The sequence below is a fragment of the Oncorhynchus masou genome, chromosome 27, assembly GCF_036934945.1.
Source record: "Oncorhynchus masou masou isolate Uvic2021 chromosome 27, UVic_Omas_1.1, whole genome shotgun sequence".
NCBI lineage: Eukaryota > Metazoa > Chordata > Actinopteri > Salmoniformes > Salmonidae > Oncorhynchus > Oncorhynchus masou.
Window position 1 is genome coordinate 27,891,209 of NC_088238.1, and position 26,194 is coordinate 27,917,402.

The 26,194-nt window shown below is 45.2% G+C and overlaps 1 protein-coding gene and 1 pseudogene across 1 annotated transcript in view; one reads left to right on the forward strand and one right to left on the reverse strand.

The window, feature by feature from the left end:
• The window catches only part of LOC135515940 (protein O-mannosyl-transferase TMTC1-like), a 93,707-nt gene that overhangs the window by 44,562 nt on the left and 22,951 nt on the right, over window positions 1-26,194 (reverse strand). The window contains 2 exon segments of the mRNA XM_064939816.1: window positions 1,688-1,791; window positions 2,057-2,138. Of these exon segments, the coding sequence (XP_064795888.1) occupies window positions 1,688-1,791; window positions 2,057-2,138 (186 nt within the window).
• LOC135515939 (E3 ubiquitin-protein ligase TRIM39-like) lies at window positions 18,274-20,582 on the forward strand (annotated as a pseudogene).

Here is a 26,194-nt window from a genome sequence, read left to right on the forward strand (position 1 = left end):
AACGCTAAATCAACAGAAAATTCACTGGTCTGCAACATGGTCAGTTGAAGATTAAAACTCCAAAGCACGCACACGCACGCACACACGCACGCACACGCACACACACACAGCCATTAACCAGGCTGTGACTGTTGCACATAATTTGATAGTTAAAGCTCAAAAACCAAACCTATTATGAATCATTAGTTCTAAAAGAGACGTGAGGGGTGCCATAATGAAGTTTGGGAGGGACTGAGTGCAGGGAAAACGGTCACACGTGGCAGTATTGATAAGGGGAGGAACCGTTTAAGGCCCATATCTCTTAGCTCCCTGCCTAGCAATAAGGATGCAATGTGTAGCGATGAGGAGGAGACTCCGCCCAAGGTGGGGTATGTGTACACGACCACGGGTGAAACCATGTCTTTGTCTAATGCAGCTGTATTGACTCTCTGGGCAGAATAAACTTGGTTTAAAGCTTGCATAGTGTCTGTTGAGTTTGTACTCTGAAAACTAGAACCTAACAAATTCATATTGAAAACAGCTACTTCTCCAGTCACCCACGGTTGGTAAATCCGTAATATGAAGCTGTGACCGCAGTCCGCTTGTTTATTCAAATGAATCACTTAAGCACCTACACACGCACGCACACACACACACACACACACACACACACACACACAAACACACAGCTACTTCTCCAGTCCCCCGCAGTTGATAAATATGTCATATCAAGCTGTGACCGCAGTCCGCATGTTTATTCAAATAAATCACTCAAGCACCTACACACACAGACAGACATACCTACACAACCTCACACACACACACACACACACACACACACAGGGTAGATTAATGACAGAAGGGAGGGCACTGTGATGAATTATAAATGGAATGGCAGAGAAATGCTGACATGATGGATAATCACTACTGCATCACCACAGATGGAGTGGGAATGAATAAACACAGACCACACACACACACCAAGGACGATACACACTCTTCTCTCACACACACACACACACACACACACACACACACACACACACACACACACACACACACACACACACACACACACACACACACACACACATTACTGACTGATTGGCAGAATCAAAAGGACACACACTCTTCAAGGTTAGTCTCAATCCTCAGTATTCACTACGAGACGCATCTCTTCATTAAAACATTATGGAGCACACTGACTGATGGATAGATAGACAGCAAATAGATAGCTGGCCGGATGGAAATGTTTAACACTAAAACGGACACTCTCCTTTCTCAATGACAAGAGCATCCTGGAGACAGTGCCAGGGAGAAAGGAGAGAAGGAGAGGAAGAAGGATTGGATGTAGGGTATGAAGAGATTTAGGAAGTACATTTCCCAGGTGGCCTTGCAAGAGCTAATTGACAGATGATCTGTTGCCAGAGGCCAGCTACAGTGTCTGCTACTGCAGACAGGGACCAGAACGCTACTGCTCACGCACTCTGAGGTCTACAACCATGGGGTAAGCCCTGAAGCCTGGGGAGTGGGTAGGAGGCTAACCCAGGGAGGGAGGCTGTTGTTTGGGTCTATTTGTGGTTCTTTGTATATTCATAGCCTTTTATACAACTTTTAACATAGTGGTTACATGTAGCAGGAAATACAGTATCTTAGCATTTTAGCATTGAAATTGATTTAACATGTCTGTGATAGGGCTAGGAATAACCTGGTGAGCAGGTGAGGAGAGAAGGAGGCTGGGTTGTCCTGCTCTGAGAAGAGAGGCATGGAGCCGCCCATCAGCCAGAGCCTGAAGGACATGATGACCGCCACCTACAGGAGGGAGGAGTGAACAGCAGGACATTACCATTCAACTAGACCTACATTTACAAATGTCAACATAACAGTGAAATGTACCAAAAACTAACATCAAACCGGTGCTTTAACATACACATTCAATGTATATAATGTTAACTGTACCAAACATAACATCAAACATGTGCTTTAACCTACACATTCAACATGATTACTATCCCAAACAGATGTGTACTGAGATATAGACATAGTCTTAGTTGTAATGGTTGTGGTCGATTCTCACATAGAGAGAGACGGCACAGGCTCGTTTGAGGAAGGGGACGGAGATTCTCAGAAGATCCTTGATCTTGGAGCCGGAAAGGTGCCTGGAACGCAACAACACAGAGAGACGAAAGGTCAGAGAACGGACCTATAATATTTGAGTCCGAGGACAGACACGTACAGTTGAATCCTCCCCTAGGGTTAATGGCATGTTTGGTCTCATCGGTTTCCTTGTTCACCCTTCCACATGTACACTCACTAATGGCATTGAGACTCCATAAAGGGGGATAGAGGAGGATGAGAGGAGAGGAAAGGAAAGGAGAAGGGAGGTGGAGAAAAGAGAGGGGAAGAGTATGAAGTGTCTTATATAACAGAGGTGCACAGACAGAGACCTAGGGAGAGGAAGAAGAGGAGAAATCGGCAGAGACAGATAAAAGAAAGACGGAAGGGGGAATATCTGCCAGAGCCTGTCAATGAAATGAGAGAGAGAGAGAGAGAGAACTCTGGTGTCTGGAACTCTGGTGTAATGCTGCAGAGACATTAGAAAGAGAGAAGGAGAGTTTAAAAGAACAAGACAATTGCGAACGAGTGTCATTATCTTGTCACGATGTGTTTGTAAGCCTGTGCAATGCTGTGAAATGCATTCTAAAAATCCCACAGTCACTGAGGCAGCAACACAGAGAGAGAGAGAGAGAGAGAGAGAGAGAGAGAGAGACAGAGAGAGAGCGAGAGAGACAGACAGACAGAGCGAGAGAAGGGAAAGCAGGGAGAGAAAGGGTCGAGAGATTCCGAGAGTCGGCGACGCTCACACAGACAGAATTGCGAGCACGGAATGTAAAGAGACACGTCGACCTTGGGAAACATTACGGATTTGAGCTCTGCTGAAAAGACAGATTTCACGCTGTGTAGAGGAATGAGATGTAACAGACAAACAGACAAACACGGAGACAGGTATTGTTGCGTTCTCAGACTTGGGCCTCTCCCTCTCCCCAAAGGCCTGATGGGCAAGAAGACATCACCACGCATCCAAACAACAGGATGTTCATTTGTCATGACAACTGTGACCGTGGTTTCAGGAAGGGATGAATGACGAGGTGGAGGGGGGGGGTAGTTTGGAGGTGGAGGGGAGAGACATTGAGATGTGGTTGATTGTTCAAGAGTAGAGTTGGCGCCACCTCCTCACACTGCTTAGTGATGCAGTGTGTGTGTGTGTGTGTGTGTGTGTGTATTGTCTGTCTTAGACATTATACACCAGGGATCAGTTACACACCATGGAAACATAGACAGACAACACACACACGTCTCTATATGATGCACACACACACGGGCTTGCAGGAAAAACCCTCCAAAACCCCAAGGAATGAATAACATAAATAACCATCACTGTGTAATTACTCTCTGCTGGGAATAACAGTTCATTCACAACAGGCTATGCTCCAGGCGGCAGGAGCGTTGGGCCAGTAACCGAGAGGTCGAAACCCCGAGCTGCCCTTGAACAAGGCAGTTAACCTCCAACAACTGCTCCCTGGTCGCCGATGACCTGGATTACGGCAGCCCCCCGCACCTCTCTGATTCAGAGGGGTTGGGTTAAATGCGGAAGACTCCTTTCAGTTGAATGCATCAGGTTGTACAACTGACTAGGTTTCCCCCTTTCCCTTCCAGTCATTTCTGTAACTCTCCTGCTCGGATGTGGTATTTCTATCTTCTCCTCCCATGCCATTAAGTCTGTCATCCTCACGTGCCACTGTTATTTATGCCCCCCTCCCCTCCCCTCCTATCAGCTCAGTGGGAAAAAGGGCCTGGGGGGAAAGTGTTCTGTATAGGAGCTCTGGACCAATGGCAGCGCATCTCTACCTTCATACTGACCTTCAAACCAACCACACAGTGTTTAGGGTACAGAGGGAAGAATTCTATTCTGTCACACACACACACACACACACACATATACACACAGGTCTGAGTTCTGCTTTCCACACATATCAAAGAGGAATGAGTTATGCCTCTCTGCATGTGGGTGGACGTGTTTAACTGTGCTTGTGGAGACCAGAAGGGTGTGTGTGTACCTAGTCCTGTTCATCCCCAGTAGATGCGATGATACCCTGACACTTAACACGGTCTCATGTTACAATGGATTACGTTCTACATAGGGCTATCTTAGATGACAGCCCTGCACGAGGGAGGTGTGTGTGTGTGTGTGTGTGTGTGTGTGTGTGTGTGTGTGTGTGTGTGTGTGTGTGTGTGTGTGTGTGTGTGTGTGTGTGTGTGTGTGTAAGAGAGTACAATGATGCAGCATTCATGGTTGATGAAGTGTCTGTTGGCTTGGTTGGCACACTCTCCTTCTCAGGGGCGACTGGACAAAGCGGTCTCCAGCGTCTGCCCTGCCTGACTTCTGTTCCTGTGGTGTGATGGGTGATGTAATGTGAAGGGCTACTCACACAGCTACAGTGGAGTAGAGGCCAATACAGGCAGGCCTTTGTCACATCATGCAACGTGTGTGTGTGTGTTAATCTCTTGGTAGCCCTTCCCTGTGTCTGCTGCCTAATGTCTGCCTCACCCCTTCTACCTGCCCCATCCCATTCCTTCACTACAGAGAGGGGTTCCTGCCCCCCTCTTCCTCCCCCATAGAGGCCCCTCCACTGCCTACAGAAACACAATCATCTCCCAGGCTATTCTCCTCAAGTGGGGAATAAATAAATAATCCCAGAACACAAACACAATAGAACAGGAGTCTAGTGAAACTGTAGAAGGTCATCTGATTGGACCCTGCTGCAGGAAAGGACGCAGTGCTGTAGTAGCCTCTGTAATACATCTGAACACACCGTCCCCTGTGTCTGTTCAGCAGAGATGCAAACACACACACACACACAGATGACAAGCGTGCACACACACATGGATGACAGGCACACACACACAGATGCGTATACGCAGAAGCATTTACACACATGATTATTTAACACACACACACACACATGCGGATGACAAGCGTGCACACACACACACACATGGATGACAGGCACACACACACAGATGCTTATACGCAGAAGCTTTTACACACATGAATATTTAACAGACAGAAAAAGGGCACCGTCTCTGGTCCGGAGACACTGGCTGACACAGACTAGGTGCTGTTTGTACAGCAGTCATGCTACATCTCTGTCCCTGCTGCTTCTCTGTGTTGAATAAGTGATGTGTTCTTTGCTTTATAATCGTACGACGCGGAGTTCAAACAGGAGGGGAGATCAGAGACTGGGTGCTACGGCAACCACCCCGCGGGGCTGGCCCGACCCACAGCGCTCATTTATGCCCACAGTTTATTAACTGGACAGAAGAAAAGGAAGTACCGTATGGTGAGAATACGTTTCGGGGGAGACCGGAAAGACAACGTCATGCAGTGTTAGGTCTTGTATCAATGGTGTGAGGTAAGGCATGGTCAAACCAGTGTTTGGTAACCTGACAGTCAACCAGATTCCTCAGTGAATCTTAAGAGTGTACCTCAAAACACTTTGTCAAGGAGTAGAAGGAAAAAGACAGATGGATAGGGAGTATACAAACACACGCTATAAAATAGCTTTGGAGTGAAACACACAGTAACCACACACACACACACAATAAAACACACACACTATAAAACACACTACAAAATAGCTTTGGAGTGAAACACACAATAACCACACACACACACTAACCACACACACACACAATAAAACACACACACTATAAAACACACTACAAAATAGCTTTGGAGTGAAACACACACTAACCACACACACACACACACTAACCACACACACACACAATACAACACACACACTATAAAACACACTACAAAATAGCTTTGGAGTGAAGGAGGAACAGAACGTGATCGAGCAGAGAAGGGGTGTGTGAAACCTATACACACAGACGCAATCGCACGCACCCAAGAGACCACTTTTATCCTTCAAGAAAGGGATAAACTACAGCAAAGCGGTGTGGTTTGGATGCTGAATCATTGAGCAGTGACAGAGCAGACTATCCTGGAGGGAAGAGGAGAGGAGGAGGGGGGGATTGGGAGAAGTGGGGACAGTAATACGAGAGCTCTTAAATCCATGATGACTGTTTCCTTTGTTCAAATCCTGCAGGAGATGTCCTGACAAACAATCTCCTCTGTTGCCGTTGCTTTAAAAACCCACTTGTTATGTGATTCTGTCAGGGTCCCCCCCCCCCGCCTTGTTCATTATGTCATAATCAAGATTAGGTTGCAGAGCTTTGAGAGCAGTGAAGCACAGAAATACATGTAACTGCAGCAGTACCCCAAACAACACTCATCCCCCTGCTAGATAGGGTCAAAGTCTGAATTATATAATCCCCAAGATAAAGATTAGGATTGGGCATCCTTACAGAAATACAAAATTGTTTTACTGTATGTGTGTGTGTGTGTGTGACATGAGGTCTGCCATAGGCTTGACTGCCAATGCTGACCAGTCATTTATCACACACACACACACACACACACACACACACACACACACACACACACACACACACACACACACACACACACACACACACACACACACACACACACACACACACACACACACACACACACACACACACACACACTTCTTGCTTACCTATCAACTCTGCACAGACCTTTTAATGAGACCGTGAGGCCTATCAGTGGAAGTATAGAGGGGCATCTCTTCCATATTAAAACACATCTCTCCCATATTCCCTCAGCTTAGCCTCAATCTCACAATCAGCCTGTTTACTGAGAAACTTCTTGATTTGCGTTTTTTTTGTTCACTCCAGTTCCTCACATGGGCTGGAACTGAATGCTGTAGGAGAACTAAATAGAGAGGGTAGAGTGATTACAGACACACGCACACACGCACGCACGATTCCTAACAGTACACGTAGCGCTCTACTGCTAGTCAGTTCCATTATTGACCAATCAGCGTACATTCAGAGCGAACCTGCTAAACTGAAATTAACACAGCTTCATGACAAAAGGCCCACAGCCCCAAATCAAGCAAGACCAGGAAATGCGTTCCGCTATGCTGAGCCTACTGCTTCACGCTCATGAGGACAGTGGGCTCCATTTTGGCTCCGATTTAGGCCGTTTCCTCTCAGTGAGGAGGTCCTGTCATAGGGAGAGGGTTACTATGTGCTCCATTCTGTGGCTGCAGGATTCTACCTCATTCGTAAGGCTCCATGTGTGGGTGAGTGTGGGATTTAAAGAGGTGTTGTAGTTTGGTCGTAGGCTTGCCCAGGTAATTGGCGAAGGTGGTTGTGTATGAGAGAGGTTTTGTGTACACACAGTAGTGCGTGAGAGTGTTAGTGCGGATATACCTCCGCTTGCCGGGGAGGTATTGCTCCAGCTACAGTGTGTGTGTGTGTGTGTGTGTGTGTGTGTGTGTGTGTGTGTTCCCCCTGGGTTGTGTGAGGCAGCATAACAATGACAGCCCATCACAGCTGTGAGATAATAGGCAGGGGGAAAGAGTGCAGGGATACATGTACCAATCCCCTTCACCTCGTTCACCCGGGGATTTAAAAACAAAACGCTTTTCACATCAGTCTGATGTCCGCATTAATTCACTTCTGTCCATAAGCCACTGAAAAGCTCCTCGCATTTCATGGAAATATGGAATTAGATGCGAGAGAGAGAGAGAGAGAGAGAGAGAGAGAGAGAGAGAGAGAGAGAGAGAGAGAGAAAGAGAGAGAGAGAGAGAGAGAGAGAGAGAGAGAGAGAGAGAGAGAGAGAGAGAGAGAGAGCAACCTGCACATGTCCTCTCTGCTTATTGTTGAATGTATGGTTATTTTGACTCTTGATTATTGTTGTTACTGTTGTCCCGTTGACAACATTGATTATTATTATTATGTTAATTATGCAAATCTCCAAAGTAAGCTTTGGCAATATGTACATTGTCACATCATGCCAATACAGCAAATTTAATTGAATTGAGAGAGAGAGAAAGAGAGACACAGAGAGAGAGAAAGAGAGACACACACACACAGAGAGAGAGGGGCAATAACAGGGGCAGAGAGAAAGAGAAGGGAGAAATGGAGTGACAGAGCCAGTGAGGAGAGGTGACCGTGAAGGAGACAAAGTCCTGTTTAATACATGTCATGTCATGGAGAGAGAGAGAGAGAGAGAGAAGGTATTGTAATGCAGAGGATGGTGATGGTGCTGATGGCCAGGGTCAGCACCTCTCTAGTCCTCTTTAGGAATAGGAAGGCAGAGGAACGTGCCAGGAAAACCAAAAGACTCGGGCATTCAGGAAATTGTCACCCATGAATTCAACTGACAAATATGTTCCCATCTGTGCCTGCAGTATGTCTTCCATAGATAGAACTCAGGGACTTGAGTTAGATGATGGCTGAAGCATAAAGACCCCTCCCCATCTGTTTCCCTTTCTCTATCACCAGCAGGTTTCTTGGGGGTGGGGGTCCTATATGCTCTATGCTTTTGCAATCATCTCACTCAGGCACGAGTTCTATTTACAGAAGCCATGTAGGCAGTCACAGTAGGTGGCGTTATGTGGCTGTCTAACTACAACGTCCCTCTATAATGTCTCTAACAGGTGCACACTGCTATGGTATAGCAGGTAGGCAATCATCTGAACACACTCCCCATCACACAGCACGGTTCACTCAGTTTCTCCTTTACCTACATAACCCACTTATATAATCATCTCAATCATTTCACATCTGCACTAACATCTTTAACAACGAACATTACACACACACACACACACACACACACACACACACACACACACACACACACACACACACACACACACACACACACACACACACACACACACACAACTGTATAGAAAGGATAATGATGTTCTACAGAGAGGCCGTGTGGTACCAGAGTGGAAGTGAATAGGCTGCTAGGGAAACGGACAGGGCTCCATGCTGATTGTATTAGCATGTTAATAGTATTCAGTTCTATTTCAGGCTGCTGGTTATTAATACTGAGGCCCAGCGCTGAGAGCAGCCCCTTCATTAGTAACTCTGCAGATACCAGGGACCAAGATGTACTGACACACATGCGCGCATGGACACACACAGAGATGAATAATGACGGACAGTCAGGAGTGACGGACAGTCAGCTCATCCACCAGGAGAAGACAGAGACCACTGGGGAGTTGAAGTGGTGGTCGAGACCAGAAAGACGCAGGAAGAATAAGAGAATGAGAAAGGAAAAGAGATGGGGAGAGGTTCTCATGGGAATCTAGAAGCTCACCATTCAGATCATGACTTTTCCCCACATTTTGATATGTTACAGCCTTATTATAAAATTGAAGTTTTTTTTTTGCAAATGTATTAAAAATGTTAAACTGAAATATGACATTTACATAAATATTTAGACCCTTTACTCAGTAATGTGTTGAAGCACCTTCAGGCAGCGATTACAGCCTTGAGTCTTCTTGGGTATGACGCTACAAGCTTGGCACACCTGTATTTGGGGAGTTTCTCCCATTCTTCTCTGCAGATGCTCTCAAGCTCTGTCAGGTTGGATGGGAGAGGTTCTCATGGGAATCTATAAGCTCAGCATTCGTATATGCACTGTACACCCAACTCGCTACACACACAAAAACACAGGTGCTCAGCTTTCCAAGCACACACTATTCGTACCAGTCGACAGTTGTGCATGGGAACGAGATATATGCTTCAACCCTCACCCTCCCACTACACCCCCACCCCCCACCTGGGACAGACAAGCCAATCAGCTGTGTAGGAATGAAAGAGAGGCTTTTTGGTCTGCTACAGAGCCTCAACCCTGGCCAATAGGATCAGTACAGTGCCTTCAGAAATTATTGATACCACTTGATTTATTACACATTTTGTTGTGTTACAGCCAGAATTAAAAATGGATTAAATATATGTTACTTTTTTGGGGCAAATTAATTGAAAATGAAACACAGAAATATCTAATTTACATAAGTATTCAAACCCCTGAGTCAATACATGTTACAGCTGTGAGTCTTTCTGGGAAGAGCTTTGCACACCTGGATTGTACAATATTTGAAAAAAAAATGTTTTTCATTCTTCAAGCCATTTTCAAGTCTTGCCATAGATTTTCAAGCCAATTTAAGTCAAAACTGTAACTAGGCCTCTCAGAAACATTCAATGTCGTCTTGGTAAGCAACTCCATTGTATATTTGCCCTTGTATTTTAGGTTATTGTCGTACTAAAAGGTGAATTTGTCTTGCGGTGTCAGTCGAAAAGCAGACTGAACCAGGTTTTCCTCTAGGATTTAGCCTGTTCTTAGTTTTTTGTTAAACTCCCTAGTCTTTGCCAATGACAAGCATACAATTCGAACTTCTACTTTTAAAAATCCATCTTTCCAGAAACAAGTCTCTCACCGTTGCCGCCTGCTATAGACCACCCTCTGCCCCCAGCGGTGCCCTGGACACCATATGTGAATTGATTGCCCCTCATCTGTCTTCATGACCTCGTGCTGCTAGGTGACCTAAACTGTGACATGCTCAACACCCCGACCATCCTACAATCTAAGCTTGATGCCCTCAATCTCACCCAAATTATCAATGAACCCACCAGGTACAACCCCAAATCCGTAAACACGGGCACCCTCATAGATATCATCCTAACCAACTTGCCCTCCAAATACACTTCTGCTGTTTTCAACCAAGATCTCAGCGATCACTGCCTCATTGCCTGCAACCGTAATGGGTCTGGGGTCAAACGACCACCCCTGATCACTGTCAAACGCTCCCTAAAACACTTCAGCGAGCAGGCCTTTCTAAAATGACCTGGCCCGGGTATTCTGGAAGGATATTGACCTCATCCCAGTGGTATCGGATGCCTGGTTCTTCTTTAAAAGTGCCTTCCTTATCATCTTAAATAAGCAATTCAAAAAATTGCTTGACTGCCCTTGACCTGACTGCCCTTGACCAGCACAAATAATCCTCTGGCGTTCTGCATTAGCGTCAAATAGCCCCCGTGATATGGACATTTTCAGGGAAGATAGGAACAAAAATACAAAGGCAGTTAGGAAAGCAAGCGTCGTGGGTTCGATTCCCGCTGGGGCCACCCATATGTAAAAGTAGTGGCCCCAGCCGACTTGTAAGTCGCTTTGGACAAAAGCGTCTGCTAAATGGGATATATTATTATTATTATTACAAAGGCAAGCTTTTTCAAACAGATATTTGCATCCTGTAGCACAAACTCAAAAATGTTCTGGGACACTGTAAAGTCCATGGAGAATAAGAGCACCTCCTCCCAGCTGCCCACTGCACTGAGGATAGGAAACACTACCACCACCGGTAAATCCACTATAATTGAGAATTTCAATAAGCATTTTTTTACGGCTGGCCATGCTTTTCACCTGGCTACCCCTACCCCGATAAACATCCCTCCACAGCAACTCGCCCAAGCCTCCCCCACTCCTCCTTCACCCAAATCCAGATAGCTGATGTTCTGAAAGAGCTGCAAAATCTGGACCCCTACAAATCAGCCACGCTAGACATTCTGGATGCTCTCTTCTAAAATGATCTGCTGAAATTGTTTCCCATAGATTGGAAAGTTGTCGCAGTCACCCCCCTCTTCAAAGGGGGAGACACTCTAGACCCAAAGTGCTACAGACCTATGTCTATTCTACCCTGCCTTTCTACGGTCTTCAAAAGCCAAGTTAGCAAATAGATTACCGACCATTTCGAATCCCACCGTACTTTCTCCGCTATGCAATCTGGTTTCAGAGCTGGTCATGGGTGTACCTCAGCCACGCTCAAGGTCCTAAACAATATCATAACCGCCATCGATAAGAGACATTACTGTGCAGCCATATTCATCGACCTGGCCAAGGCCTTCGACTCTGTCAATCACAACATTCTTATTGGCAGACTCAACAGCCTTGGTTTCTCAAAGGATTGCCTTGCCTGGTTCACCAACTACTTCTCAGACAGAGTTCAGTGTGTCAAATCGGAGGGCCTGTTGTCTGGACCTCTGGCAGTCTCTATGGGGGTGCCACAGGGTTCAATTCTTGGGCCGACTCTCTTCTCTGTATACATCAATGATGTCGCTCTTGCTGCTGGTGATTCTTTGATCCACCTCTACGCAGACGACACCATTCGGTATACCTCTGACCCTTCTTTGGACACTGTGTTAACTAACCTCCAGACGAACTTCAATGCCATACAACTCTCCTTCCGTGACCTCCAACTGCTCTTAAATGCAAGTAAAACTAAATGCATGCTCTTCAACCGATCACTGCCCATACCTGCCCGCCCGTCCAGCATCACTGGGCGGGCAGAATATGTGGACAACTACAAATACCTAGGTATCTGGTTAGACTCCCCTTCTGGTTAGACTCTCCTGTAAACTTTCCTTCCAGACTCACATGAAACATCTCCATTTCAAAATTAAATCTAGAATCGGCTTCCTATTTCACAACAAAGCATCCTTCCTCATGCTGCCAAACATACCCTCGTAAAACTGACCATCCTACCAATCCTCGACTTCGGCGATGTCACTTACAAAATAGCCTACATCATCTACTCAACAAATTGGATGCAGTCTATCACAGTGCCATCCGTTTTGTCACCAAAGCCTCATATACTACCCACCACTGCGACCTGTACGCTCTCGTTGGCTGGCCCTCGCTTCATACTCGTCGCCAAACCCACTGGCTCCAGGTCATCTACAAGTCTCTGCTAGGTAAAGCCCTGCCTTATCTCAGCTCACTGGTCACCATAGCAGCACCCACCCATAGCACGTGCTCCAGCAGGTATATTTCACTAGTCACCCCCAAAGCCAATTCCTCCTTTGCCCGCCTTTCCTTCCAGTTCTCTGCTGCCAATGACTAGAACAAACTGCAAAAATCACTGAAGCTGGAGACGCATATCTCCCTCACTAGCTTTAAGCAACAGCTGTCAGAGCAGCTCACAGATCACTGCACCTGTACATAGCCCATCTGTAAATAGCCCATCCAACTTCCTCATCCCCATACTGTATTTATTTATCTTGCTCCTTTGCACCCTAGTATCTCTACTTGCACATTCATATTCTGCACATTCTACAATTCCAGTGTTTAATTGCTATATTATAATTATTTCACCACCATGGCCTATTTATTGCCTTACCTTCCTTATTTGCACATGCTGTATATAGACTTTTCTACTGTATTATTGATTGTACGATTGTTTACTCCATGTGTAACTCTGTGTTGTTGTATATGTCGAACTGCTTTGCTTTATCTTGGCCAGGCCGCAGTTGCAAATGAGAACTTGTTCTCAACTAGCCTACCTGGTTAAATAAAGTGGAACTAAATTTAAAAAAATACCCATAACATGTTGCAGCCACCACCCTGCTTGAAAATATGAAGAGTGGTAACTCAGTGATGTGTTGGATTTGCCCCAAACATAACACTTTGTATTCAGGACATGAAGTTAATTTCTTTGCAAAATTTTGGGAAGTTTTACTTTAGTGCCTTATTGCAAACAGGATGCACATTTTGGAATATTTTTATTCTGTACAGACTTCCATCTTTTCACTCTGTCATTTAGGTTAGTATTGTGGAGTAACTAAAATGTTGTTGATCCATCTCAGGTTTTCTACTATCACAGCCAATAAACTATGTAACTGTTTTAAAGTCCCCACTGGCCTCATGGTGAAATACCTGAGCGGTTTCCTTCCTCTCCGGCAACTGAGTTAGGAAGGACACCTGTATCTTTGTAGTAACTGGGTGTATTGATACACCATCCAAAGTGTAATTCATAACTTCACCATTCTCAAAGGTACATTCAATGTCTATTTTTTTTTACCCATCTACCAATAGGTGCCATTTTTTCCGAGGCATTGGAAGAACCTCCCTGGTCTTTGTGGTTGAATCTGTGTTTGAAATTCACTGCTCGACTGAGGGACCTTACAGATAATTGCATGTGTGGTGTACAGAGATGAGGTAGTCATTCAAACATCATGTTAAAACACTATTTTTGCACACAGTCCATGCAACTTATGTGATTTTGTAAACACATTTTCACTCCTGAACTTATTTAGGCCATAACAAAGGGTTGAATACTTATTGACTCAAGACATTTCAGTTTTTCATTTTGTATTAATTTTGTAACAATTTCCAAAAACATAATTCCACTTTGAATTTATGGGACATTGTGCGTAAGCCAGTAACATAAAATCTCAATTAATCCATTTTAAATTCAGGCTGTAACATAACAAAATTAGGGAAAAGTCAAGGGGTGTGGATACTTTCTGAAGGCACTGTAGATCAGCCAAAGGTAGAGGCCCAGAGGCTGTGATAAACCATTACAAAATCCGATATATGCAAACAATCCTGTATTGCACAAACTGAAGTTCACTCACTCAATAACTGAACTTACTGTACATTGTGTGGTTGTGCAGCAGAGAAAAATGTTTGAGCAACTGAACTTGAGGCCGTCGACAGGATTACAAGTCAAATCTGAGATCGGCAAAGCGAGGGCGTGTTGAGGTAGTTAGTGGTTTACTGCATGTCTACACCAGGAGAAAAGCCATTACTGTAAGGCCGCACACTCTGTTCTAATCAGTCGATAATGAGGCCGAGCCAGTTGTGTTAGTTAATTCTGTTTGGCCTCATTGTTTTTGAAATGAGCCTACTGGCTTCATTTGACTTGGACCCAGGCTTTCTCTAAAACAAGAGGCCAAACGAGAATTCAATTATCTGCCAGAGTGAACCATCAACTCTCATCAATGACAAATGAAAGCTCACCGCCCAGAGAACTCTAAGCCACTCAGGGTCTGGATTGGGTACACTGAAAGGTGTATGTGTGTTATCGTATTATGTTCACCACTGAAGTAATACACATCTCAGCTCCACAAACTGGGTGGTTCGAGCCCTGAATGCTGATTGGCTGACAACTGTGGTACATGACAAAACATGTATTTTTACTGCTCTAATTAAGTTGGTAACTAGTTAATAATAGCAATAAGGCACCTCGGGGGTTTGTGATATATGGCCAATATACCACGGCTAAGGGCTGTGTCCAGGCACTCCACGTTGCGTCGTGCATAAGAACAGCCCTTAGCCGTGGTATATATTGGCCATATATCACACCTCCTCAGGCCTCATTGCTTAAGTACACCTCTAAGAAAGGATATCGAAAGGAAGAGCAGAGAGGAAGAGGAATAGCAAGATACGGAGGGAGGGGAGGGCAGAGGGAGAGAGATATACTCATACATCTTTGAGAGCTATGTACACATAGGCTCCCTAGTTGCTAATTAGGAACGTCTAGAAGATACATTGAGCAGATGCTCCGCTGAGCTACGAAAACAAATCTCTCTCTCTCCCTTTTCCTCTGGGTGTGATTACAGTCAATTGTGCTGAGTCACAGAACATTGTCTCAAAAAGGCATAATCACACTCACACCCCAGGTCATTAAGATTTGATGAGAGCGGGGTCTCTATCTCTGCTTGTCTGTCCAGGTGTGTTGTTGTGTGAGCAGCTGGGCAGGCACAGTCATCTAATATCCATAGAGTAACCGAGAGATAGCAACTCCATCACTCAGCAGGCACCACCAGTCCCTATCCATCCACTTTACATCCAGTCACCCACACACAGACGCTGACTTCGTTTACAGTGAAGGGGAGGGAATAGAAGAAGAGATAGGGGACATTTTTACAATACACAACAAACTAATAACCCCATGACAATTCATAGACAGATCTAATGCATAAAGTATATCATATTGCAGATTTCTGCCGAACCCCTTTCAGAAAACACTTCAACCTTGTGCTCAATAGAAACAGTAAAATCCCTTTAAACCTCACGGTGTAGTAGAAATGGTACAGCAATATCGTACAGGGAGGACTGGTAATGCACCTTTTGAAGGAAAACTTTCAAGTTGAACACTGGAGAAAAATCATCTCTATCTTATAAAAAAACAGATTTCAAGCTATTCTTATAATTTAAAGTTAACTTTTGTCTCTGAAGTGTCTAAGGACAGAGAGTTCAGAGAGTTCATCCATATAAAGGGTTAACTCCATCCCGCTTACTGTTTCAAAGTGCATAGCAATATTGTGTGAGGCAGAAAGACATCATTTTACTCTGTGAAACTGAGACATACAGTACATTGTGCACGGGAGCATACTATCTCAATCTCTTTGGAAATCTCTTAAAACGCTAAACTTGATCAACGTTTAATAATACTGACAGAAGGAACAAAGAATATAGCCACAAAGAGGTGAGTAGAGAGATCGCAAGGACGTTTTATGTATTCTCTTGTCTTCTTAAATTTAGAGTAGCTACAGTATTTGGGTTAAATTATCTTTGGTAAAAATGACTCATTTATATACCATGTAAAGAAATAACTTATCAAGATGGATCCCATATGTGACCCCATCAGAATAAAACCTCTCAACTGGAAACTATGAAAAGCAGTACCACAGGGTACTGACTCCAGTAAATGCCTTATAGTTTCACCTCTGGTCTCTGTCTAGATACGGCGACACCTCCAGCAGTCGCCTGTCTGAAGAGCCGTTGCTGTTCTCTGTCTGTCTACATGTGCTTACTGAGCCGGTCACCACTTCCTGTGGACACAACTTCCGCAACGCCTGTATCAGCGGGTATTGAGATGCCATTGACCTGTGTAAGGAGTAATTCTACAGAAGACCTGAGCGTCGTGTCAACACAATGTTGAGTAGTTGTAGAACATTTAAAGATTTAAATCAAAGGTAAAAATGAGTTCTCTGCCAAACCTGGGACGTGTCCTGTGACATCTGCACTGGGAAGAGGCCCTGAAGTCCTGTCTGGTGTGTCAGACCTCTTACGGCGAGACTCACCTGGTGCCTCAGAGAGTATCAGCCTTAGAGAGACACAAGCTGATCATCCCTGTGGAGAACCTGGAAGACAGGATGTGTAAGAAGCACGACAGACCTCTAGAGCTGTTCTGTAGGACTGACCAGATGTGTGTGTGTGTGTGTGTGTGTGTGTGTGTGTGTGTGTGTGTGTGTGTGTGTGTGTGTGTGTGTGTGTGTGTGTGTGTGTGTGTGTGTGTGTGTGTGTGTGTGTGTGTGTGTGTGTGTGTGTGTGTGTGTGTGTGTGTGTCAGTTCTGCACAGACCACATGACAATGTCCCTCTAGAGGAAGAGAGTGGAGAGAGGAAGGCTCAGCTGAGGAAGACTGAGGCAGAAGTACAGCAGATGATCCAGGAGAGACCGCAGACGATTCAAGAGATCAAACACTCAGTAGATCTCAGCAAGAGAGATATTTACATTGACGACATTCTGTCTTAACCTTGCAAATAAATGATTGTATTTACTGAAAAGGAAAACTTTCAAAAGGATATGAACCTGAAAAAAAAACAGTTATGTCGTTGCATAACTTTGATTATTCTGATGTCCATATGTTTCTATGTTCGACATTCCATAGGCTAAAGACAATGGGCCATATACACTCCAAATCCTAAGTGGATGATGCATCCCTGTGTATATACTGTTATGATCACAGATCTTCTGTGGTGAATGGAAAAGAGGAAGAGGAGATCCCTTCCACTGAATGAATGTCCGTTAGTCATGTAGAGAGAGTTGGGGTGCACGTCTGGAACAGAGAAGAGGCCGAGGCAGGAACTGAACACCGTATTATCGTCAATAACAGTATCTAGAGCTCATCTCTATGTGGACTAAAACACTTTAGTAGAGGTCAAAGCAATGACGGTGGATAAGAACAATTAAAACAGTGAAAGATCGTGTTTAACCTTATGGCGCAGTAAAAAGAAAGATACAGCACTATTGCACAGGAAGGAGCTTAGTAATGTAATTGTACTTTTCAGGGAATCTTAATGAGGGAGCTATATGTTTAACAGCAGAACAAACTGTCTCAAACTTTGAATTGCTCTTTAGGAGACAAAAAAAAACACACCAGTGAAAATAACACAGAAAGCACTTTGGTGATCACTTCATTTACTATCTAGACTGGTGAAAATGATGAAAACCTGCCCTGTTTTAACTGTCCTCTCGGAGGTCACTCAAGATGACTTAATTAAGATGGTAAAATAACTTAACAAGAACGTTTGTTATCACTACATCGTTTATGGCTGAACAATTACGCGGATTAAATTGACCTGTAAATGTAGATTACTGTCGATTTCAAGCAGTCCCGATGATTGCTCTTTTGGTCTAAGTGTCGAAGAGAACTTGGGAGAGTTCAGCCGTGTAAAGGGTTAATACTGTTCCAGGAAGAGAAACGCTGCAGAGCAGAATCCGGTGGGGAGGAACACTTCAACTTCACTTTACTGAACTGAACTGAAACTAAAGTGGTGAGATGTACAGTATATTGTGTACGGGAACAAACTCTCTCGAACACTTTATAAATATTTCTAAAAAACAAGCTTTTAGGCCTAATTTGACCCCACAAATGGAAAGAACAGAGACAGCACCCACACTCACATAAACACAGGTGAGTAGAGAGATAAACATGGACAAGTCAACCTAAACTCGACCGTGTTTAAATATTATCCAGATTCTTTATCTCCAGTATGTTAAACTCTCTTTTGTAAAACTTCTGATTTCTATGTTAAAACCATATATTACGTTTGGTTAATATCAATCCCATAAGAATTCCAGTAAATGCTTTATGGTTTCACCTTTGGTCTCTGTCTAGATATGGCCACCTCCAGCAGTCTCCTGTCTGAAGAGCAGTTCCTGTGTTCTATCTGTCTGGATGTGTTCACTGAGCCAGTCTCTATTCCATGTGGGCACAACTTCTGCAAGGCCTGTATCACAAAGTACTGGGATATTAATGACCTGTGCCAGTGTCCCATGTGTAAAAATACATTTGATAAGAGACCAGGTCTGTTCGTCAATACTCTCATTTCTGAGATGGCTGCTCAGTTCAGATAGAGTGTTAGGGAATCTAACAGCAACCAAGGCCTCCACCCTGACCTACCAGGAGAGGTGTCCTGTGATGTCTGCACTGGGATAAAGCTCAAGGCCCTGAAGTCCTGTCTGGTGTGTCTGGCCTCTTACTGTGAGACTCACCTGGAGCCTCATCAGATATCCCAAGCCTTAAAGAGGCACGAGCTAATTGACCCTGTGGAGAAACTGGAAGACAGGATGTGTAAAAAGCATGACAGACCTCTAGAGCTGTTCTGTAGAAGTGACCAGATGTCTCTTTGTGTCTTCTGCTTGAAAGCAGACCACATGACTCATGACAGTGTCCCTCTAGAGGAAGAGTGTGGAGAGAGGAAGGCTCAGCTTAGGAAGACTGAGGCAGAAGTGCAGAAGATGATCCAGGAGAGACTAAAGAAGGTTCAAGAGATCAAACACTCAGTAGATCTCAGCAAGAGAGAGGCAGAGAGAGAGAGATCAGACAGTGTACAGGTCTTCACTGCTCTGGTTTGCTCCATTGAGAGAAGACAGGCTGAGCTCATTGAGGTGATTGAGGAGAAGCTGAAAGCAACAGAGAGGCAGGCTGAAGGGCTCATTAAAGAGCTGGAGCAGGAAATCACTGAGCTACAGAGGAGAAGCACTGAGCTGGAGCAGCTCTCACACACAGAGGACCACCTCCACCTCCTACAGAGCTTCCCATCCCTCTGCACCCCTCCAGACACCAGAGACTGGTCTGAGATCAGTGTTCACGGTGATCTGTGTGTGGGGACTGTGAGGAGAGCTGTGTCTCAAGTGGAGGAGACCATTATGAGTGAAGTGAAGAAGTTGTGTGACGCTGAGCTGAAGAGGATTCAGCAGTATGCAGTGTATGTAAATGTATGTGACTCTGGACCCTGATACAGCACATCCCTACCTCATCCTGTCTGAGGGTGGAAAACAAGTGAAATATGGAGACACAAAACAGAATGTTCCTAACAATCCAAAAATGTTTAATAATTACTGTGATGTCCTTGGGAAAGAAATATTCTCCTCGTGGAGATTTTATTATGAGGTGAGGAGTGGCCAGAGAGTCTATCAACAGGAAGAAGAATAAAATCCCACTGACACCTAATAATGGATACTGGACTGTACGGCTGAGGAATGGAGAACACAAGGCTCGAGCTGGCCCTGGTGTTCCCCTCTCCCTGAGAGAGAAGCCCCATAAATTGGGGGTGTTTGTGGATTATGAAGAGGGTCAGGTCTCCTTTTATGATGTGGAGGCCAGGTCTCATATCTACTCTTTCACTGGCTGTACCTTCACAGAGAAACTCTATCCATGCTTCTGTCCCTGTAGTAATGATGGTGGTAAAAACTCTGCCCCTCTGATCATCTCTCCTGTCAATCACACAGCCTGATTAACAAGACTCTGAAATGTATTGTTGGAACGGGAACTATTTTTCATAACAGATTGCATTTCTACATTTACAAATCAGTGTATTTAGTTAAGGTTCATTACACATTATTTGTATTTGTCATTGGAATCTTAGAATCAGAATTGTATTTGATCTGTCTTAAGTATGAATAAATGTTCGTATTCAAAATGAAAAAGTACCAAATTTACTCTACACATTGCTTTGATTAAACCCATTTAACGCAAAAGCTGACATTTGAGAGTGAAAGCTAACTCTTCCTCACAGTCCAATGTTCTCTCTACTCTCTCTCTCTCTCTCTCTCTCTCTCTCTCTCCTCTAATCTGTAAGAAGGGTTCGCAAGAATTGATGGCAATGCCTGAAAAATAAATGTGTTGCCTTTAAAATGTTTAAATATGAAAAACAAGCTTTCTTTAATGCTAACAAAGATGTTTTTCTTGTTCATGTAATTCGTGCTAATATTGGGTCCCACTTGTCTCCCACTTGTCCAGAATGACCCAGAATGCACCATGGCCGTTAACCTGTTACATCTATGGGGGCGCTATTTCATTATTGGATAAAAAAAACGTGCCCGTTTTAAGCGCAATATTTTGTCACAAAAAGATGCTCGACTATGTATATAACTGACAGCTTTGGAAAGACAACACTCTGACGTTTCCAAAACTGCAAAGATTTTGTCTGTGAGTGCCCCAGAACTGATGCTACAGGCGAAACCAAGATGAAACTTCAAACAGGAAATGAGCAGGATTTTTGAGGCTCTGTTTTTCATTGTCCCCTTATATGGCTGTGAATGCGCAAGGAATGAGCCTGCCCGATCTATCGTTTCCCCAAGGTGTCTGCAGCATTGTGACGTATTTGTAGGCATATCATTGAAAGATTGACCATAAGAGACTACATTTGCCGGGTGTCCGCCCGGTGTCCTCCGTCGAAATTGGTGCGTCATCTTCAGCTGCACGTCTTTTTCCAAGCGATTCAGAGTAGAAAGTAGACATCCACGAACGATATATCAATGAAGAGATATGTGAAAAACACCTTGAGGATTGATTTTAAACAGCGTTTGCCGTGTTTCAGTCGATATTATGGAGTTAATTTGGAAAACAGTTCGCCGTTTTGATGACTGAATTTTCATGTTTTTTTGGTACCCAAACGTGATGTACAAAACGGAGAGATTTCTCCTACACAAATCTTTCAGTCAGGAAGTTAAAGCTTGGTCACAAATGGGTCTTCCAAATGGACAATGGCCCAAAGCATACGTCCAATGTTGTGGCAAAATGGCTTAAGGACAACAAAGTCAAGGTAGTGGAGTGGCCATCACAAAGCCCTGACCTAAATCCTATAGGAAATGTGGTAGGCAGAACTGAAAAAGTGTGTGTGCCAGGAGGCCTACAAATCTACAGTTACACCAGCTCTGTCAGGAGAAATGGGCCATAATTCACCCAACTTGTTGTGGGAAGCTTGTGGAAGGCTACCCAAAAGGTTTGACCCAAGTTAAACAATTTAAAGGCAATGCTACCAATTACTAATTGAGTGTTTGCAAAATTCTGACCCACTGGGAATGTGATGAAAGAAATAAAGTCTGAAATAAATAATTCTCTCTACTATTATTCTGACATTTCACATTCTTAAAATAACGTGGTGATCCTAACTGACCTAAGACGGGGAATTTTTACTAGGATTAAATGTCAGGAATTGTGAAAAACTGAGTTTAAATGCATTTGGCTAAGGTGTATGTAAACTTCCGACATCAACTGTATATACACTAGGCGGTGTCAGAGGTACCCAAGTCATAGACTGTACTCTCTGCTAATGCACAACAATTCTAGGACCAAAAGGCTTCTAAACAGCTTCTACCCCTAAGTCATAAGACTCGTGAACAATTCATCAAATGGTCATCCGGACTAGTTATATTGACAACCCCACACCCCCCTTTGTTTTTACACTGCTGCTACTCGCTGTTTATTATCTATGCACAGTCACTTTACCTCGACTAACCTGTACCCCCGCACATTGACTCGGTACCCATACCCCCTGTATATAGCCTCATTATTGTTATGTAATTGTCTTGTGTTACTTTTTGATTTTTTTTTAAACGACTTTAGTTTATTTAGTAAATATTTACTTAACTCTATTTCTTGAAGCGCATTATTGGTCAAGGGCTTGTAAGTAAGCATTTCACGATAAGGCTGGCTCTTAAAAGTACACCACTCATCACTACTTGTTTTTGTAAGAGGTGTTGACAAGCTGAATGCACCGAGCTGTCTGTTTAAACTACTAGCACACAGCTCAGACACACATGCATACCCCACAAGGCATGCCAGCAGAGGTCTCTTCACAATCCCCAAGTCCAGAACAGACTATGGGAGGCGCACAGTACGACATTGTCGTTCTTTTAACGTAACGTAACGTAATCATCACTGCTTGCTAGCCAGCTAGCCCCCGAATAGCAGCACTGTAGAAACTATTACACTCACACGGAACGACTTGATTAGTGTAGTGTCAACAACGCAGCCACTGCCAGCTAGCCTACTCCAGGAGTACTGTATCATTTCAATCATTTTAGTCAATAAGATTCTTGCTACGTAAAAAGCTTAACGTTCTGAACATTCGATAAGTGTAGTCCACTTGTCATTCCAATCTCCTTTGCATTAGCGTTGCCTCTTCTGTAGCCTGTCAACTATGTGTCTATCTATCCCTGTTCTCTCCTCTCTCCACAGACCATACAAACGCTCCACACCGCGTTGGCCGCGGCCACCCTAATCTGGTGGTCCCAGCGCGGACGACCCACGTGGAGTTCCAGGTCTCCGGTAGCCTCTGGAACTGCCGATCTGCGGCCAACAAGGCAGACTTCATCTCAGCCTATGCCTCCCTCCAGTCCCTCGACTTCTTGGCACTGACGGAAACATGGATCACCACAGATAACACTGCTACTCCTACTGCTCTCTCTTCGTCCGCCCACGTGTTCTTCGCACAAAAAAATACGAGAGCTTCTGGTCAGCGGGGTGGTGGCACAAAGTTCGGGATCCTCATCTCTCCCAAGTGGTCATTCTCTCTTTCTCCCCTTACCCATCTGTCTATTGAAGCCTCCTTTGAATTCCATGCTGTCACAGTTACCAGCCCTTTCAAATGCTTAACATCCTTATCATTTATCGCCCTCCAGGTTCCCTCGGAGAGTTCATCAATGAGCTTGATGCCTTGATAAGCTCCTTTCCTGAGGAGAAATGGGCTCACCTCTCACATTCCTGGGCGACTTTAACCTCCCCACGTCTACCTTTGACTCATTCCTCTCTGCCTCCTTCTTTCCACTCCTCTCCTCTTTTGACCTCACCCTCTCACCTTCCCCCTACTCACAAGGCAGGCAAACGCTCGACCTCATCTTTACTAGATGCTGTTCTTCCACTAACCTCATTGCAACTCCCCTCCAAGTCTCCGACCACTACCTTGTATCATTTTCCCTCTTGCTCTCATCCAACACTTCCCACACTGCCCCTACTCGGATGGTATCGCGCCGTCCCAACCTTCGCTCTCTCTCCCCGCTACTCTCTCCTCTTCCATCCTATCATCTCTTCCCTCTGCTCATACCTTCTCCAACCTATCTCCTGATTCTGCCTCCTCAACCCTCCTCTCTTCCCTTTCTGCATCCTTTGACTCTCTATGTCCCCTATCCTTCAAGCCGGCTCGGTCCTCCCCTTTCGCTCCGTGGCTCGACGACTCATTGCGAGCTCACAGAACAGTGCTCCGGGCAGCCAGCGGAAATGGAGGAAAACATCGCCTCCCAGCGGACCTGGCATCCTTTCACTCCCTCCTCTCTACATTTTCCTCCTCTGTCTCTGCTGCTAAAGCCACTTTCTACCACTCTAAATTCCAAGCATCTGCCTCTAACCCTAGGAAGCTCTTTGCCACCTTCTCCTCCCTCCTGAAAAATCCTATCATCCCCCCCCTCCTCCCTCTCTGCAGATGACTTCGTCAAAATTTTGAAAAGAAGGTCGACGACATCCGATCCTCGTTTGCTAAGTCAAACGACACCGCTGGTTCTGCTCACACTGCCCTACCCTGTGCTCTGACCTCTTTCTCCCCTCTGTAAATCCAGATGAAATCTCGCTTCTTATGACGGCCGGCCGCCAAACAACCTGCCCGCTTGACCCTATCCCCATCCTCTCTTCTCCAGACCATTTCCGGAGACCTTCTCCCTTACCTCACCTCGCTCATCAACTCATCCCTGACCGCTGGCTACGTCCCTTCCGTCTTCAAGAGAGCGAGAGTTGCACCCCTTCTGAAAAAACCTACACTCGATCCCTCCGATGTCAACAACTACAGACCAGTATCCCTTCTTTCTTTTCTCTCCAAAACTCTTGAACGTGCCGTCCTTGGCCAGCTCTCCCGTTATCTCTCTCAGAATGACCTTCTTGATCCAAATCAGTCAGGTTTCAAGACTAGTCATTCAAATGAGACTGAACTCTTCTCTGTATCACGGAGGCGCTCCCCACTGCTAAAGCTAACTCTCTCTCCTCTGCTCTCATCCTTCTAGACCTATCGGCTGCCTTCGATACTGTGAACCATCAGATTCTCCTCTCCACCCTCTCCGAGTTCGTTATCTCCGGCGCGGCCCACGCTTGGATTGCGTCCTACCTGACAGGTCGCTCCTACCAGGTGGCGTGGCGAGAATCTGTCTCCTGAAAATATCTGCCACGCGCTCTCACCACTGGGGTCCCCAGGGCTCTGTTCTAGGCCCTCTCCTATTCTCGCTATACACCAAGTCACTTGGCTCTGTCATAACCTCACATGGTCTCTCCTATCATTGCTATGCAGACGACACACAATTAATCTTCTCCTTTCCCCCTTCTGATGACCAGGTGGCGAATCGCATCTCTGCATGTCTGGCAGACATATCAGTGTGGATGACGGATCACCACCTCAAGCTGAACCTCGACAAGACGGAGCTGCTCCTCCTCCCGGGAAGGACTGCCCGTTCCATGATCTCGCCATCACGGTTGACTCCATTGTGTCCTCCTCCCAGAGCACTAAGAACCTTGGCGTGATCCTGGACAACACCCTGTCGTTCTCAACTAACATCAAGGCGGTGGCCCGTTCCTGTAGGTTCATGCTCTACAACATCCGCAGAGTACGACCCTGCCTCACACAGGAAGCGGCACAGGTCCTAATCCAGGCACTTGTCATCTCCCGTCTGGATTACTGCAACTCGCTGTTGGCTGGGCTCCCTGCCTGTGCCATTAAACCCCTACAGCTCATCCAGAACGCCGCAGCCCGTCTGGTGTTCAACCTTCCCAAGTTCTCTCATCGAGACGTCACCCCGCTCCTCCGCTCTCTCCACTGGCTTCCAGTTGAAGCTTTTCGCATCCGCTACAAGACCATGGTGCTTGCCTACGGAGCTGTGAGGGGAACGGCACCCCAGTACCTCCAGGCTCTGATCAGGCCCTACACCCAAACAAGGGCACTGCGTTCATCCACCTCTGGCCTGCTCGCCTCCCTACCACTGAGGAAGTACAGTTCCCGCTCAGCCCAGTCAAAACTGTTCGCTGCTCTGGCCCCCAATGGTGGAACAAACTCCCTCACGACGCCAGGACAGCGGAGTCAATCACCACCTTCCGGAGACACCTGAAACCCCACCTCTTCAAGGAATACCTAGGATAGGATAAAGTAATCCTTCTCACCCCCCCTTAAATGATTTAGATGCACTATTGTTAAGTGGCTGTTCCACTGGATGTCAGAAGGTGAATTCACCAATTTGTCCCAAGTCGCTCTGGATAAGAGCGTCTGCTAAATGACTTAAATGTAAATGTTAAATGACATAGAACCATGACTGATGCAAGCAGTAGAATCAGATTTAATACACAAAAATACACATTATGGGACAACAGGGACTGTGAAGAGACACAATTCAAAAAGATTTGTCTGAACAC